The 19582-nt window shown below is 40.6% G+C and overlaps 1 protein-coding gene across 7 annotated transcripts in view; it reads left to right on the top strand.

The window, feature by feature from the left end:
- The window catches only part of LOC121600617 (hemicentin-2-like), a 220148-nt gene that overhangs the window by 185348 nt on the left and 15218 nt on the right, over window positions 1–19582 (top strand). For all 7 annotated transcript variants that reach the window (XM_041929370.1, XM_041929366.1, XM_041929369.1 and 4 more), the window contains 2 exons: window positions 9448–9737; window positions 13338–13548. In XM_041929370.1, coding sequence (XP_041785304.1) covers window positions 9448–9737; window positions 13338–13548 — 501 coding nt within the window. The remainder of the gene's footprint in view (window positions 1–9447; window positions 9738–13337; window positions 13549–19582) is intronic.

Below are 19582 nucleotides of genomic sequence, written 5' to 3'. Positions count from 1 at the left end.
GGTACCTTCTCGAAATATAAGGCTAGAAACTTTCCTCCACGTGTACCGCACATTGCGCGAGAGAAACTTTGCGAGTCAACCATATTAATTTGTTGCCGGTTGCAGGTTCCCATTTTGATTGCCCCCTCGACTATGGGAAGGGTAAGCGTCCTTCTGTACTTTTCCGTGAACTGCGGTGTACGAGGAGTTTCGTGTGTGGGAATGCGAGCAAGCTGCATGGAATTCGTTTCTGCAAATCGTAATAAAACCACACCACACCCAGTTCCAGTTTTGGTAAATCTGTCTGGCAGACCGTAAACATAACTCATTTTTATGTCCCTTCGTCATCGATATGGATTTGAAAACAGATTGCCATATGTGACAAAAGGCCAGCAATTGTACTGGAACACAAACTGGGACGAGAGGAAAGAAAGCGGGAAAGCCAAACTTTTCTCAATTCAATTGCGTGACAATCATTGGGTGTCAAAAGGTTTTTACCTTCGGGCATGCATGAGGCTCTCACATCAGTTGAATTATAACAAAATAGAAATACTTTTTGCTAACAATTTTCATTATTGCTCGCACGAGCTGCAACAACAAACTTTTGCAACATTTGTTCAGCAAAGTGAATTATTCTGGATAATAATAGAGCCTCCTTGCTATTACCAGAGAATCATTACCAATAGAGCCATACGTGAATCATTACTTGTGCAGGAAAACACTGGTTTTATTATTCTAGAGAGTTTAGCGTTTTTGTGAAAACAAACAGTTTTTTGTAGCATTCAAAAAAAAATACAGCTTGCAAGATATCATCAATCAAAAAATTGATTAATCATCAGAGAAACATTTTTCACTCGCGCCAAACGCCATCAAATGCTAATCGATTAAAGTCAAATAGTGAAATGCAGCAAAAAAGGAAAACATTTTAAAACAAGTGACATGGATGATTGATGCATTTCTTTCTGAACAGTAAACTTATTTAAACTATTTAAAAAACATTGTTGGAAACATATTATCTTAGGTTTTCTAGGCGTTCGTTGAAGATACATGGTTTCTCTAGCAGTGGGTATCTAACGGTAGGCGGATTAGGCGGTCGCCTGGGGCCCCGCCGATGCAGCCGCCATCACCATTATGCCGTATGGACAGAGTACTAGCGACAAGGGCTAAGGATGGCCGTTGAGCCCCAAGGCTGGCAAATCATTTGCACCCCCCCCCCCCCCCGTCAGCAAAAAAATTAGAGCCTGTGACTGATGATCGAAGGGGCCCCCGACGGCATTTCAAGTTTACTGTTCAATCTCCCAACAGCAAGTTTAGTTTAGTTGATTTTTATTGCTGCATCAAAACGCATAAAGTACATTTAATTTTATTTTTTTCTGATCAAAGCGATCAAGCCTCGTTTTCAGATTTATACATCAAAACATTTCGAATTGTCTTGCAAAATGCCACTAAACCGTAGGTTAAACTTGTCACTAACTATGTCAAGCTTGAAATTTTAGCTAAGCTTCTAATCCCATCAGCCACGAATACACCATTCGTCAAATTCCATAAAAAGTTTGCCATCATCAAGGATTAGATCAATTTCACGGCCATCATTTTGTCCCTCTCGACGGATGGCTTTTCCATCCTTATGAGGAAATTTCACCGTGCCGGGTGCCTCCAATTTGCTGCTGCATTGCCGTAGATTATTTTCCACTTTAAACTGGCGCGGTGTGGATTCGCATTGCCTTCCTTTAAATTTAAATAAGAATCAATAGACGTGTGCTGGTTATTTTGGCTCCCTATCATTTCTGTGCCAAAACCATCTACTTCCTAAGAACAAAATTGCCTTTCCAAAGCATACTCACAAAATACAAATTTATATCACACTTCACGCAGCTGCCATCCGCACGTTCACATGAACATTTGTGAAAAATGACTGCGATCGAATGAAAAATAAAACCAGAACCAGCGGCAATCCGTTTCAAGCTGAGCTATCCAGAACCTTGCTTACCCACCCTACGCTGTTTACCGTAGGGTGGGCTGTGATAGTCGAATTTTTCTTTCCGTCGGAATTCAATCAATGTTTCACTTAACGGCCGATAGCTCGTACCTTTCTATCTGAAGCATTACTTTTTCCACTCGGTCGGTGTTGGCATTTTCATTCGCTGCTGCTTACCAAGCCACGTCAGTCGTAAGGTGGATATGGAACGCAAAAGTGGCCGGAAAAAGGTGCTTAGAAACACGCAATTGATCGGGAACATTTTCCACGCTTCGTTGGCACCGTCAGTTAACGTAGCTCATTTCACCTTTCGAGACTTTAACCCGCTTAATGTTCGATGTGGTAGAATGGGAAACATTTTCGTACTTGAGTGGAACAAGAACACACACATGTATACATTTTCTTTCACGAACGATTCAAGTGATATATTAGATGGAAAAGTACTCTCGATTTCACCTGTTAAATAGCGTTTCCAAGGTGAAATGTGTCAGATTGATTTATCGAGCCTACAGGGAAGCTGACGGATTCGAATTGTGTGTGGGATACTCTTTTTTGTTCAATCGTGACACAGTTTCAAACAGAATAACGCACGGTATCATATGCAAAGGATGCTGCTGATATTACAGGGTAATGGGAATTTGCCCAGAAATTTGTAAAAAAATAGATTTTGAGTCGTCATTTTTCAATCAGAAATGGAATTTATAACGCAATTCGAAAAATCTACACATTTATAAACAAAAACGTATTGTTTGCTCGTATGTCAAATAACTTATATTTTATTTCAGCAATATTTGGGCTGATAAGTAGTATCCAATAACGATTAAATTCCATCCATTATCGATCGCAGCCTGAAAAATATTCACATTTTGCAATCATTAAGTAAAAAGGTTTCATGATAAAAAGTCCTTTTCTTATAGTCTGATAAAACGCACGTTCTTCTTCTTCTTCTTCTTTGGCTCAACAACCGATGCCGGTCAAGGCCTACCAACCCACTTGTGGGGTTGGCTTTCAGTGACTTATTGATTTCCCCCCATAGCAGGATAGTCAGTCCTACGTATGGCGGCACGGTCTATTTGGGGCTTGAACCCATGACGGGCATGTTATTAAGTCGTACGAGTTGACGACTGTACCATGAGACCGGCTAAAACGCACGTTCATTGGGTGTAAAATTCCCATTTAGATTTAAATTTCAATTTACCTGATAAATGTTTTAATGATTTTTGCTCACTTCAACTATATATCCTAATCGACTGTTTGCTTTTCGAACGTAAGTATACAATCTATGAAATCTCAAATCTCAAGAAAAATACTCCCAGGCATTACCTCTTGAAAAGGATCCACTTTCGCTGGGGAACCCTTGTCCCTTTTCCAAATGTGGATAGAGATTACGTTGATAAAAATAAATACCATATCGTTAGGGGTTCGTAATATCGTCAACCATCGAGAGCATCTGTAGCCTAGGGTCTTCAAACTAGCCATCTGTCAGTTGCGTTCATCGGTACTTCCGTGGTTTGGAAGCGTATGCTACCCATTTGTGGCGTGACAAGACGTATTGGCATATTTATGTGCGACCATAAAAATAAATTGAATGCTACCATTTCTCCGGCCAGCGGTGACGTAGTACCGTTAGCTTAAAGTTGGTGGTTAAGTTGTGTGCCGATCATTCTCAACAGCTTGTCATTTGCAAGGGCTGTTGGACACTAGAGGGACACGATTGAGCAGTGCAATAAATATGTATTAATTTTCCACTTCAGTGATTCGCAACCGATTATTCTTGGTGTGTTTGGAGCTCTTCCAAACATGCTTATGCATCTTCTAGTAGGACACACGTACTAGAAGAAGTATGAAATTTGACCTTTTTTCGTCGGGTTATTTAATTTATTGATAAAGAAAACATCCCGCGGAGAAATTTTCTATCAAGAGTGGTTTGAAATTTGAATTATCTATGATTGTAAATATACTTTATTTTATCAACTACCAAATTATGAAGAAGTTACAAAAGACTTGATTTTGACGTTAAGAAAACATTCAAAATATTGGACTGTTTTACAAATAAGGTTTTGTTTGTTATTTAAAAGTTTAACTTAAATTTCTGTCCATGACCATGCAAATTATTTCTGGAATTAAACATAATTTTCTTTTTTTCGTCTCTTTACTTACAATTTTACCTAACTACCTCATTCTTCTATCGCAAAAAAACACGCCATAAAAGCATACTGCTTCACAAAACAGAACACTTGTTGCAAAACAGTCGAACAAGTGATTTATTGCAATCTTATTTCGTTATGTTTTTTACTGAATTTCGACTGGTACCCAGAGGCGAAACACCGAGATGCTATACGGATGCGTCTCGCAAGCAGCAACACGAGGCGTGGAAAGCAAAATTTAACTTTATTGAAGTAATTACCTGTTTACAACCATCGGAACGCTTGGCATCACCATGGGAATGGTTTGCCTGGAAAGTTTGCCGAACGTACCGTGGATCCCTAAAATTCGTCCCACGTTTCGTATTTGAAAACAACGAAACAGCTACAAAACAGCAAAACAAAATCTACTTATCCTTGGCGCAACAGTCAATGAAGAAAATCAACTTACCATTGAAATTTAAACAAACAAACTGCTCTCGAAAAGTGTTTTTTTTTCATGGGATGGGTGGGTATCTTTCTAAAATCTTGTTAGTACCTGCAGTTCGCTTCCGAACAAACGCTTAACGGGATATTCTATGCGCCATCCAAGCTCATTACGAGCGGCAATGACTTCTTTTATAGAGCAAAATAGTCGTAAATCCCCGGGAGGATAAGCACGACAAGGTTCATCTTTAAGAAACCGAGAGTCGGTTTAGGTTCATGCAAAGAGTGCTCCTAATGCCGTACAGGTGATTGTTTGCGTCTAGCGCGGGGCAATGTTGAGGTTAATTTGACCTAGCGTAAATGATGTGATGTACTCTAAGGAATTTAAATTGCATCAATTTTAATGTAAAGAAGCCAACTACAGGGCAGAAATCAAATGTTTGGACAAAAAAAAATAAAATAAACGGTAGCTACCTCATAAATTAGTCTCCCATAAAGTTTTCCCCGCCAGATTCTTCTCGATGATCCTAATAAGACCCCACCACCGGTTGCAGGTAAATTAATGTCCACCAGGACCGCTATCGTACGATCGTAAAAACTGGCTTGCCCGAGTGCGTTGAGTTCCGTCCGGAACGGAACGGAAAGAGGAAATAACTTCTCGTGACATTTTGAGCGGTCCAATTTTGGTAAAGGTGAATAAATATTTGCCCATCTATGAGGTAGGATCCGACTTTACCCCAGCCACTAGCATGGCGCAGTAGTTAATATATCTTCTTGGCAATAAACCGAAAACACCCGCTGTGCAAAGATTGCCTTCCCGTGGCTCTGGTCGTTCCGTCGGTGTAGCATACCACCGATGGATTGTGGATGAACCCAACAGTAGATTATTTCTTTCCATTCAACCGCTGGACACTGGATGCCCTGGCAGGACCTTGCCTCCAACCCATCGTGTAATGGTTGATCTTGTGGATCATCTAGAACGAAGGACGTAAAGTATAAATGCATAAAGCTTCATAGAAAGCCCCAAAGTCTACCGTTTGGGCCGTTTTAAAACCACAAGGTTTGAGTTATTTTACCGAAGCAATGTTGGTACCGGCTGAAGAAGGCGACGGCGTGTTACATTTTTCGAATAGCGTCGTGCGACATTCTTGAAGGTCGGGTCGATGAAAAACTGAACCATAATTTTATGGACCCACTTCCAACTTTACCTTTCCCTCAAGTAAGTTCTTTTCAACCTTTGTGAGGCCTCCGTTATGAAGTCTATTGTAAGCATAATTTAAAAAGGCGGACTCTATTTTGATCTTCATCCTCCTGGTTCTTTCGATGCAGATTATCTTCCTACCCAATATATCCGGGAGATAAAGTGAGAGTTTATGAAGCGGTAAATAATTAAAATACATCCAGCACACTCATTTGTCACGTTCGGCGATGTGTATCCAGTGGTGTTATCCTTCCGGCCAGGCGAACCGGACGAACATCTTGCGGCTGATCTGGAGATTGTGCTGTATCAGCTAGTTTTAGGCTCAAGAAAGGAAGATGGGCATATAAAATGAAGGATTTAGCTGAAAGAGACATCCAGAGGCATGAAAAATCGCTCTGGTTTCGATCGTGGTAGAATAATACATAAAAATAAGCAGTTTAAGGGTCAATAAATTTAAATCTAATCTTCTTTGTTAAATGATGATATGAATGCTTCTACATTTACCTATCTAAAGCCTTTTAAGATTTATGTCGTGTATCAGAATTCTATATATTTGATGAATATAAAGATTTTGTATTGACTATCAAAATCAAACTATTATTTTCATAAAATACTCCCGTGAGAGCTGTTTTATAAACAAAATGTTGTGAATAAATGTGCGAATAAAGAAAATGATTTGAGGATGTTTGAATTTTGCACGAATTTCGTTTCGAATGTTCAAAGGTAAACAATTGTCTGATTATTTTACAAACAGCTCCATCGTGCAAGAATTTGAACCAAAATTTCGTTTATTTATGTTGCCCGTAAAAATGGAAGTCTTATTCCGTTTCCGCCTCATCGTTTCACCCTAGCGAACTGAAATCTTCCACAAACAGTACCGGATCATAACTTTACATCGCCGGCATTTGTCTCCAAACCCTGCCAACATTTCAGGTTCCACTTGCACCAAAAGCAATGCTTCTACTTTCCAACGCGTGGCTCTGTACTATTGCAATCCTTCTCCTAGAGCTAGAAAGCGTACCTTTGGCCAAACGATGCACGTGTGTTTGCTATAAGCAAGTAGTAGCAAAGATCGCACCGTGACAGTATTTCGGAAAACGGCTTGAAACACGGTCGACGGGCGACAATGTAATTTATGGAAAACTAACGCTATAATTCAGCAGGCAAACACAAACTTTATTGAAATAGGACAAGAATTTCATGCTCGCTCTCCCTTCTGTTGCCTTGGTAGCTGGCCGTGGGTAGAGCATTGGTAGCTGTTTTCGAGTCGCTGTTACCGTTTATACGAGGCCTCCTTGCTCACCTTGCAGCCATAACCTCGAACAAGTAAGCATCCGGCGCGAATGCGTGCTGTACTTTTGAAGTGTGTTTCATTTCCTTGCAGCGCGAAAACTTTTACTGCACTTTGACGGGGTACGTGAAAGAATCTGATGCACCAGGGCTGGCTTGCAGGGTGGAAACTGTGTCAAAAAGTGGAAATATATATATTTTTCAAATCAAGCAGTAAAAAAAAGGACACAACCCTCACGGGATCCACGGGTAGCCTTTTTTAGCTTTTCGGCTGTTTTTGACTGTACGCTTGTCGAGGTCTAAGTCACATGTTCGTGTGAGTGTATGTGTTTGTTGTGAAACTCCCCAATTTAGTCGGTTAAATGTACTTTCACCCGGATGACGCTTTTCGGTGCAGCTGAGCAAACACTCAAAGGCACGGGTATGGCTCAAAGTCAACCTTCTGGCACACTGGTTTGCTTGTAGCCGAGTTCATGTTGCGAATTTCGTTCGGTAACAGCGCTTGAAAGAAAAAAAAAAGCTCACATCTGGATCTTTTCAACCGTTCTAATTTGGCGGCAGAGTCTAAAAGAACACTTAAACAGACCCATCACGCCTATATACGTATGTATATGGTGCAATGGCCACGCAAACGTACCGAGCAAAGCGAACAAAGGCGGTAGAGAAAAAAAACAAGTTTTGTGTATTTATCTTCGTTGCATTGCAACACAGACATTGCAGCTTTCGTTTGCAGAAGGATGCGCCCAGGCTGAGAAGACACCTTCTGAACAAACAGCAGAATGAGCTTATGTATCTTGGGTATACGCTTGCAGTGTGGGTTTATTAGAGGTTCATATTAAAAGGTGAGGACGATATCATAGCTGGCATACACCACCGCCAAGGGTATTATTATTTGCCGTAAGTGTGAGTGCTTTGTTTGTATGAGTTAAGCAGCGGTCTGTCTGCTCAAGGATCATCGACAAAAGTAGAGCCTAATAGTAGGGCGAGCTTTTTGCATAACAACGCAACGTAATGAATCTTAACATATTTGTTTCATTTTCAGTTTCTAGTATCAAAACTGGAGCAATTAACATTGTGTATTTTGAGTAGTGCATTTTGTTGGATTTATAGCTTACTAATGGCTTGATTAAAATCTGACTATACTTATTTAGTCTAACAGATTTTTTTTGTATTTTGTATTAGCAATATTTGGTTGCTTTGAAGCTGCCGATAGCCTGCAGATTAATTGAAGCGGACGAGCACCTTCCAAGTCTGATGTAAATAGGTAAATGGTATAATGTTGATCTCAATAGTGCATTCCCACAATGCAAGTGTTCTCATGTCACTTAAAGACATTTCTTTTCGTTAGCTCATGCTATGATAATTTTCACCGCAAGTACTAATTAATATAATATTCAACGTTCGTGCGGCAGTAATTTATTAAAGTTAATTGATGCCATTATTGAAATTGTTTAAAATCGCGTTATTATGTTCTTTTTCTGATTTCGATACAGAACTAAAATAAGCCAAACGAAGGTTGAGTTTTTTTCCTCTCAGATTTTGACGTGGTCATTTTTCTTCGTTAAGCTAACGTTACTGACCCCTTTCATCTTTCATTTAACCCGTAAAGAATTACTGCAACCTTTCGCTGCGAAGCTAAATTAATCCCGTACCAACCGTCCACCATTTCTGACGGATCATTTATTTTAAATGAAAAATGATTGTCCAACGAGTGTGTTGTATTATTTATTAGTATCAACGGCAAAAGGGCACCCTTACTGTAGTAGCTGGCAAGGCAGGAAACCTTACTAGACGGGCACCACATGTCCATCCATCTTCGGTAGCAGGGTACCATTTCACCGTTACCAGCGCTGTCCACCGCACTGGAAACTCACTGTTTTATGCACGGTGTGCACTGAAACTTCCAAACCGTCTGCCTCCAAGTCCAATCGCTTTGGGTGGTTGCTGATGGGAAGATAATACCCATCAGCTGCGATAACAGATTCATGGTGATGTTTGCTGGTAGTTATGTACCTGTAATGTTGTGCGGAGCGGAGAGCAGAAGAATAGCGGAAGCCACAAACGAAATTGTCTGTGACAATACGCATCGATCGAGAGGTTAGGTAATGGGGTACCCATGCTATACGAAACAACCACCAGATGAGTATAAACACCATCGCAACCGACCGCACGTAAATACAATTGCGAACCCACCAAGTTTTCCCATCGGTGCGACACCGTATGCGTGCCAACGATTGCTCCCACAGTCAGCCACACCTCTAACTAATAAACCACAATCTCTCCCCCGTCAAGTAGCATAGGTTCCCCGACAAGCGGATGGGTGGAAAACCGCCGACTGCTGGCTTTTGCGTGATCGATGTACTGATACAATTTTCCTCTCCATCTACCGCCGTGCTTGCTGCTGTGGCGCGCGCGCGTTCCAATTACAGATATCACCAGCGGTGGCATCCAGCCTCATCAGCCCTACGATGGATATAAATCATTCCTCGATACCAGCACGGCCCATCTGCGCACGTACGTGGCGTCCGGTTCGGTTGCGTCCGGATCCTCCAGCCAGTTCGGTGGCGTGCATCACGCCCAACAGCAGACACCGGGGCAGAGCTCGCAAAGCAAATGGGATGAACCATACTTTGACGACACAACGCCGAGGAATGTGACCGGACTCGTTGGCAAATCCGCTTATCTGAGCTGCCGGGTGAAGAACCTGGGCAACAAAACGGTAAGATGCAACTCACTGTCAACTCAGCATGCGCTTTGCGTCGCTCCGCTTAGGTACACTCCGTTCATCAAACATATGTTGTATGGATTTTGCACCACTCCAAAAAACCAGATCCATATGCAATGTTATCACATAAATGCAGCCTACGAGGAGGCACTGCTGTACCCTAGAAGCCAACCACGAAAGAGTCGTAAGGGACACGTTGACAGCAAGGATTATAATGTCATTCATTTGCCCTCGGGCTTTGCATCTGAAAGTGCCCCAGAAATGCAATGCTTTAACGGTTTACTAAGTTAACCAGACGTGTGTAGGTGTTGGTTGCGTGAATTATGATTTAATCACACTGCCATACTGATTTAACAATACTAACGTATAATTGGGAGCTACTAGGCGGTCTTTTCTACAGCCACGTAGGCTCCTGCAAGATTCGATTCTATTTGATTACCAACATAAATTTTTACATGTAGCTAGTCAGTCCTTACTGTTCGCAGATGGGGTACAAAAATATAAGAAGCTTATACAGCCAAATGCCTGAAGATCTCGTAAAAGAAAGAGAGAAGCATTAACAAGTGTTTTAACAAGCGGTTAACTTAAATGCTCGCATCCTTTTGAAAAATATATTTTTACGGCTTTCGAACATTTCATTCAACTGCAGCAGTGAATAATTGAAATAATTCAAATATTGCTTTCAATGTTATTAAATAATGTGTATCAAAATAGAAGAAAACTACAAAATGTTGTCAAAAATGTTAAACACAAATATAAGACGAGGTTAAGAATTTAGTCGAGAATTGCTTATTAAATCATTTGTTGATCAATTAATTACCAAGCTAGAATTTTCCATTCATATTTTTTTGTTTTAAACGACACGCAATTCTTTGGCTTTCGCCATTCATTTATTGAACTTGTGGGGAACATTTAACTTATCAGCACATTTGCTACCATTCGTAATTTTCCCTCGCTCGACTTGTTATTTCACTGTGAATAATGAGGCTGTTTCTGACGTCGGAGCCATCCATAATTATTTAAATTATCCAACATCAAACAACTTGTGTGCGATGCACGTGTGTACAACATTTTGTTTCGATGACTCGCCAAAAAAGCCAAAATTTATGCAAACCTTCACCAGCAAGCGCACAAGCCACCGCTTGGTACACGTTGCCGTTCCGGGCACGCCAAAGGGGTTTTCTACGATTCGATTAAATTTTCGCACCACATCAACAATACAAACGTATCGCGAAAAAGTGGCGGTGTGGCCCGTAGCGCGTATGATGAGTGCCGATCGCGGAAGCTGGTACCGACCTCGGGAAAATAAACATTCATTAACGGAAAGACAAAATAATTTGCTTGTGCTGGTCGTTTTTGTTTTACGGCGAAGGATGCTTGCCAACAAACGATTTTGGAATACACGGGGAAGAAAAAAAGTATACCCAACAATTGCTGACTTTTGGGCTTCATTAATTGCAAACATCATCTCGGGATAGGGTTCTCGCCTTTTTACCTTTTGGCGAAGGAGCGTACAAACACTATGGAATGATCAAAGGTGCCCCCGTAAAAAAGAGCCTTTTGCGTAAAGCAGTCTGGAACGCAAATGGTTGCAGCAGTTCGTAAATTTTCATTCGATGGCTATAATTAACAGGTCGCCCGCACCCGTCGATTACAAAAGCCGAAAGAGTTATGGTCCGACGGGTGGATCGTTTGGTTTTAAGTACTTTTCGTCCTCTATCTCGCTACATTTAGGAGGCTTCGGTACCGGTATCATCGAGCAGCCGCTTGAAACTTATTTTATTTTCTGATGTACTGCCAAACGCCGGAATGTCGTTAGGCTTATCATGTTTAAGAAGTTGCTGAAAGGGATGCCCAGTTGAAACGATCAAAACAACTAAAGGGACCGGTTCTTAATTGCTGCTTGCTAGCGGGCTTTTCGAGACACACGATCGATTCAAAAGCTGTTCTTTCTACCGGCTGGTAGAAAGCCATGAAAATTATCTTATTTGGGCGAAACAATTCTGCTCTTGCGGCAGTGTCCAAGCTAGCTAAAAGAAGAAACACTAAAAAATAAGTATGGTTTTATTATGTTGATGGCAAAATTTAATTCCAATGTTGATAAACTGTCATGAAAATCTATTCGACCTACATTCCATTTGTTCCGAAAGCATCTGCACCCTTATGATGAACCCTCAAAACTCTCAAAAACAGAAACTTAATGCGGTAGTCGAGGCAGATATGTCAAAAAATTAGTTGCTTTAATCCGTGTTTTTTGTTTGTGGAAGATGACCAAAGTTGCGTTATCAATAGTTTTCCCTTATATTGTCGCCATCGCAATATTTTATCGGCCGCGCGATTGTTCGATTCATCTATTAATCTACATACACATACGTGGTACAGTCGTCTACTCGTACAACTTAACAACATGGCGGTCATGGGTTGAAGCCTCATTTGGACCGTCCCCCCGTAGCATCCTGAATGACTATCCTGCTAAGGATAATCAATAAGTAACTGAAAGCCAACCCCAATAGTGGCAGGCCTTGACCGACAACGGTTTTTGTGTCAAATAACCTCGCGGATGACCACTTCTCTTTAAACTAACTCTTTCTTTCTAAACTCAATTTTAATTAATCAACACCTGTTTCTTTGGCTGCGAATGAATTTTGCTTTCGAAGTATAGTAGGATACCAATATTTTAAGTTTTTTGATACATATACTTAGAGCAATAAAAAATCGCATTCAAACACTCTTTAACATGCTCAACAAATGTTCGTGCCCCATAAAACTCTTAATCCATGTGTTTATCTATAGAGATTCTTAATTCAGAAGTAGAAAAAGATTCAAATTTAAAAAGCTTTTCTTTAATCTTCACAAAAGCCAAACCTTGAAAAGAAAAGTTATCCTGCACCATTCACCATGGGTAATGTTGAACGTTTCTTGTGAAAACGCTTAACTGTAGCAACGTCCTCCGCACGCAAAAACAACGCGTGTCCAGCGACTGGCAGATGTTACCTTAAAAACTTCTCAAGATGAATGGCGACTTTTAGCGCTACCGTTCTACGACGCGACTTCTTTGCAAATTCATCCTACAAAAAGGTCGATAGTCTCGTGTTTCCAAAGTCTTTGCCTTCGCGATTATTTGAGAGGTAGGAAATTTAGTATTCATTGCAAATCGACGTTGGCAGGCGACGTGAAAGTAGACCCTTTCCGTGAGATGAAAAGGAGAACAAGATCACCCATCAAAAAAGGCTACTTGAGGATGGAAGGCTTTGCGGATGAAAGCCATTGAGAAATTATTAAGCACATTAAATCTTCCCAGAGCAAAGTTCCGTTTCCAATCGGAGTGGGAAGTCAAAACAAAAAAAGGTCATCCCAGTTCTCATAGATTTCAGAGTGCCTCAGGAACGAAAATCCCATCATTTCTCTCCAGCGGCAGTTCCGTATTCCTCGTTTTGAATAATCAAATTAAATATTTACTCTTCACGAACAATTTCTCATTTCATGCTACTCCAAAACACCCCGGTGGTTGGCATTCCATCACTGCTGTGGCTCCGAAATGGGATATCTTTCGGATGGATCCGATGACTCATGGCTACCGGTTGGGATGGGCAGGTTTCGTGGATAAGGCACCGAGACATTCACATACTCACCGTCGGCAGCTACACGTACACGTCCGACCAGCGATTCCAGGCGACGCATCACAAAGACGTCGACGACTGGACGCTGCAGATAAAGTGGGCCCAAAAAAGGGACGCCGGAATCTATGAATGCCAGATTTCTACCCAACCAGTGCGCAGCTACTTCGTCACGCTCAGTGTTGTAGGTAAGTGAACCCTGATAAAGATTTTGATGTTTTTTTTTTTCGACAAATTTCGACAAACACGGCAAAGGTGGAATCAGATTGACACCAAGCATTAAAGTCATTAAATTATTTATAAGACAGCAGGATAAGACTAATATAGTACTTACAGGGTTTCCCACGATTTATTGGTCGGTTCCCATCAATTTTTGGTGGGTTCCCATATTTTGTTGATGCGTTCCCACGATTTTTTGGTCGTTTCCCAGAATTTTTTGGTCCAATTGTATTGATATCCAATCGGAAAATACCAATAAATTATGGGAACGAACCAAAAATCTATGGGATACGACCAAAAAATCGTGGGAACGCACCAAAAAATCATGGGAACTGACCAATAAATCGTGGGAAACCCTGTATATAACATTATACGAACTCAAAAAGGACGGCATTAAACATACCCGTGGCGGTTGAATAATTCTCGTCTTTTCTAAAATAAATACACATCACAAAATAGAAGTAAATTAAAATGTATTTACATCGGATTGGCTGACATGTAAATGATAATTTAACTCTACATAATTTTGTAGATGTGCTTCCATCTTTGAATAATATTGTTATGCATGTTAAACGCATACATTTATCCAGGAATATCTTCGCTTACGATAGGCAACACAAATCAATTCTAGCAAAGCTTGATCTACATTATGAAACAAAAAAAACCATATTGCTATTCTTTCATAAAGTGTCTTCCCGTCGGTAAAACATTACAGGGTTTCCCACGATTTATTGGTTGGATCCCATCAATTTTTAGTGAGTTCCCATATTTTTTTGGTGCGTTCCCACGATTTTTTGGCCGTTTCCCAGAATTTTTTGGTCCCATTGTATTGATATCCAAGCGGAAAATACCAATTTATTATGGGAACGAACCAAAAATCTATGGGATACGACCAAAATATCGTGGGAACGCACCAAAAAATCATGGGATCTGACCAATAAATCGTGGGAAACCCTGTATTAAAATAATTTTGAAATAACATGTGTTTACTTATTATTACCCGCTTGGAAAATATAAAGCGTGATGATAGCTCTCACTAAACATTTAATCAGACAAACTAAGCGTCCTCATACACGTTTTCGAGCTATATCGATGTAGTGCAAGACGATTGATTACGAACCCTCGCGGGAGCCGTTTCCCTGACTAGAACAGGCCTTCGATGTCGAACCGCGTACGGTGTAATCGCGCAATCCGTCTTCGTTAGTGGCGCGGCCTTGATTTGCATTTAGAGCTTTGCCACGAATCCAGCCCTTGGCTGTAGCACCTGGTAGCATACCCCGGATGTGTTGTAATTATGTCAATCAACCCGTTTCGCATACATATAATCAAATATCATGTACGGGTGAGTTAACCGGATCGGAATTGATTTGAATTCCATTAGAGTGTTCCATCGACCGGAATGGATGCGAAACGCGATATCTCTTTAGCGTGCAGGATAAGCCTTCACTAACATTTCCGCATTGTACCACCAACGCCGCAAGCTTGCAACATTAAATAATCTCTCCCGGGGATGTACTGGAGATGTGTTTCCCTAACCCTAAAGCCATGATCAACAACCATGGTCGCGTAGAAACTAAAACTCATCTGACAATTAGTGAGTGCAAAGCGTACGGGATTTGGTACGGAGTGGGTTAATTATTTACATTTGTCACATTTTGTCATAGCCAATCATTCTCGGGAGAGAGAAATTTAATCCAAAAGTATTGATTTTCGTACCAGCTCTAGGGGGGTTTAGGCAGATCGCTAAAAACCATCCTGTCAGTAATAGGCGGGTAGGTTAATTAATATCCATCAAAGATGCATAATCAAACATGCAAATGGATTAATATTGTTTTCGATTTTTGCTCTCATGTTTTTGCAACACGATTTGTTTCTCGATTGTATGCATAATCCGTGGCATAATTGAACATGTTGTATGTTGTGAGTATATATAAGAGTATTTTAGACATAATTCATACAATGGTTATGTATGATTAACAATTTTAGCAAATCGTATGGTAACATTCTGCCAGGCGAGTAACACAATCATGTTAAAATTTCGTTTCGGTTTGAACACTCTTCATTCTGAATTTGTGTGAATATGTAGACAAATTGAACATCTAGTGTATATCGATCCCGTAGGTTCTTTTATCCAATATACGACTCTCAATAGTAAGTATAATGCGTTCCGCAATGATTTTGTAAAGGTAAAACAAATATATTATTATTTTGAATATTTCAGTCAACAGTTTTCTTCGGTGCTAGTCTGCACTAGTGTTGGGAAAATCTGATTCAGATTCAAGAATCAGAATAAATCTTTGAAATGATTCAATAAATCTGCGTCTCGATTCTCAAAGATGCATGAATCTCAAAGTCTCATGAATATCAAAAGATTCACAAATCATAAATCTCCAAAGATTCATCGAGCTTGAGCTTCTTATTATTCTTCTTATTGACGTAACAACCTACGAGGTCATGCCAGCCTTTACAAGCTTTCGAGACTTCGAAATTATATTCGTAGCTCATAATTATATGTTAAGGTATTATATGTCCCATATTTCCAAAATGTCTCTATTTGGTCAAACTTTTAAATTCAGAGTTACTTCATTCCCAAAAATAACTCTTACTTTGAGCTTACGCACCAAATTTGTTGTACTTCTTCTTCTTCTTTGGCTCAACAACCGATGCCGGTCAAGGCCTGCCAACCCACTTGTGGGGTTGGCTTTCAGTGACTTATTGATTTCCCCCCATAGCAGGATAGTCAGTCCTACGTATGGCGGCACGGTCTATTTGGGGCTTGAACCCATGACGGGCATCTTGTTAAGTCGTACGAGTTGACGACTGTACCATGAGAACGGCTAATTTGTTGTACTATTACTAGTTAATGTTCAGAATATAAATAACGCATCTTAGTTATCAAGGGCACATCTATCTATTCGAATCAAATTGGTTCTATATTATGTTTTATCTGGCAAAAAACGTATCTTGTAAAATTCAAATATAGCAATGTTGCAATTTAGATAAATCACTCTGGAAACGAAATAAAATAGCCACAAAACAAAAATATTGGATCCCCACATCCATCGAAATATCAAAATATATTCTTCGTTGTCAAGATGAAGTTGTGTCTTTAAATCTTTTCATCTTTAATTTTTGTTATGCAAACTTTTCAGTTGCGTTTTCAACTGTCTTTGAGATATTTAACTAGCTCAATGGCCATTTAATTTTATTCATGAATGTTATTCCATATTATTGTATCAGTACTCTTCAAACTTAATTTCTGTGCTTTTTTAAACGTCTATGCAAAACTATGTTTTTTTTTTGTTACAAAATCTGCTTACCATTACATTCATATTCTTGAATATTAAACCTCCTCCACCTAAAGCGCACCGGCCATCACTTCGACCCAGTAAGATAATAAATGTCTTTCTGAAAACAAGTTCTTGAAGTGATTCTATCGCTGCATAACAAAGAACACGCTGCTTTACAGAATCACTATTCAAAATTATTCACCGCATTCTGTATAGAGCAGCTTCTTTCAATAGATTTCCGGCTGCCGACTTATGGAGGCTCGTAGAAAAACACTTACCTATCCCACACGATGCCGTTCAGCATCGTCCGAAATAAATCGTTCAATCGTTGGGCATTGTCCCACTGGAGCATCCTTGGACGATGAGCATCAAGAATGGCGCAAATAAGCGCCCGGAAGGTGTAGGGTAATTGTCGCACAAACGGCAGAGAAATACGCCGGAAAAAGGAAGTCACTCCGTCTCTCGAAAACTTTCCTCTTTCGCTGCTAAACGAAAGCATCCAAACCGACCGGTGTGGCACGTTATTTATGCACCGAAGCATTCTTTAATTGGGGCGTCAGTTTTGCTTTTCATGCCCATGAAGCGCGTAGAGGCTTTTCGGGCGGCTTTTAATGAGAAAACTCCTGCATCCGGCGATCTAGCCATACCGTGTACTTAGTGTAGTAAGGAAACAGAGCGACTCTAATGTACACCACACATTGAGTTCGTAGATCCGAGGAAAGAGGGAAGATGTCTGTTTTTTTTTCATGCGGGACTGGCGAAAAGCCTCATCAATCCCAATCCCACAAGAACCACAATTCAAGCGAAAAGTTTCCCTACAGTACGGCTTCGACGTGCGATCTATCTTGTGCCCCGAAAGGCGTACTTCCTTATTATTATCTGCCGTCGGTTCTGTAGGTGTGCAACGTACGAACCATACTCAACCGGAAGCACACTCGCATACGCACTTCCTGCGTGTGCGGGGTTCATTGGAGCGCACGTACCGGGTGGTGCTAATTATCGAAGGACTAGATTCTTGCCACGGCGTACCGTTTGAAGGATTGGGTTTTTGTGGTGTGTGAAAACTTTTGCTCGCTCAAATTGTACGGGGGCAACATAATGAGCATCAAAGTTACGTTACTCTCGCTTGTTTGGTGAAACCTTGACATCCGGCCATAGCCACCGAGAAAATTCTTGGCTTTCGGCTAACCAAAAATGTCTCCCTCAGTTTTGCTCTGTGTGTGTGCTGGTGTACAGAATTCGATGTGATGTGACTGAAAATATTCGAATGTTAAAGAGCAAAACAATGTTGACGCGTGGTTTGTGTGACGGCTGACGAGTTTAATTGATGCGAAGAACCGCCAGCTGGCATAATATTAACGCCTCTCATCGGAACTGGAAAGTCAGACACACGTGTAGCCAGCATTCATTCCTGTTTTTTCTCTCAGAAACATGCATTAAATCAACAGCTATCAAAAAGCGTACAATAAGGCATCAAAGTTGAAAAAGATTCAACCATTGCTCACACTTACAGAGATATGCCAAAGTAATTAATCCGCAATATCATTCCACATGCCATTCGCACCACCCCCTACATCAAGGGGGGTTTGTGTGTGTGCGTGTGTGTTTTGATGGGATTAAACTGCACCGGATGGGTAAACAAATTTGAAACCCGCTTTAACGTCGTGTGTAATTTCTTAATCATTCTAATGACTTGATTGCCTCGGTGCAGGCATGTAGCTAACGAGCGTGTTTAGATGAGTGAAAAGTGGAAAGTAATAACGTTACTTTTAATCATATTTCCGGGCCAATCCCCATTATACCAGGTAAGGAGACATAGGTTCCATAAAATAAACCATTACGCTGCCAAGCATCACTTGAACAACACCAACACTGGTTAGGAATTATATACATGTCGGATGTATTACCAAGGGACAAATATTTTTAATTGCCGTTAACGTGAAAACTGTTGGCTTATTTATTAGCATTATTTATTAATCAAAAACAACATTAGTAGTTACTGAATATCTGGACCTGAACCTCCCTGATCTCATAGAAAATAATGCAAAGAAAAAGTCAAGCAATAATCAATTAACAAGGGTATATGTTTCAATTTTTGCCAACGCCCTAGATCCTATTTACTGCAAGCTTTTCATTTGCACTTCCATACAATGTAGTACTGCATAAATTTCTACACAAGAAAAATGAACCATCTTTGAATATGCATATCAATTGACACGTACACTTACCTAACTCTCTGGGCATTCTCAAGTATTTAGTGAAAAAGTTTATACCGAGCTGAACTTACGGAAAAATGAAAAACTTTTATCTGACCGGATTCTAACGTGTTCCTGCTGCTGTGCACAAAAAGCTGTGCACATTGCACGAACACTTGGGGAAAAAAACCACCATGTTCGGTTCGGTTTCGGTCTGGCGGTCAGGGATCGGTCTACATCGAAATGAATCGTCCGTACAGTCCCGGATCGCTGCAAACTCAATCTCATTAAAAACTTTCCTTTCGCTAACCGCCCACCGTCGAGCCGACGCAAGAACGCTCCATTTCCTCCGGTTCATCCTGGTTGTCGTTTGAGATGAAGCATTTATTCTAATTTTTCCGTTCATTTTTCTCACCGCACGCTCTTCTGCCTGCCATCGTTTCTATTTGCGTTTCTTGGGCTCGTGTTCCACTAAACTCGTCGCTTTTATCGCGATTCTCTGCGGAATGCAACGGGCG

The sequence above is a fragment of the Anopheles merus genome, chromosome 3L, assembly GCF_017562075.2.
Source record: "Anopheles merus strain MAF chromosome 3L, AmerM5.1, whole genome shotgun sequence".
Classification (NCBI taxonomy): domain Eukaryota; kingdom Metazoa; phylum Arthropoda; class Insecta; order Diptera; family Culicidae; genus Anopheles; species Anopheles merus.
This window is presented reverse-complemented; position numbering and strand designations above follow the sequence as displayed.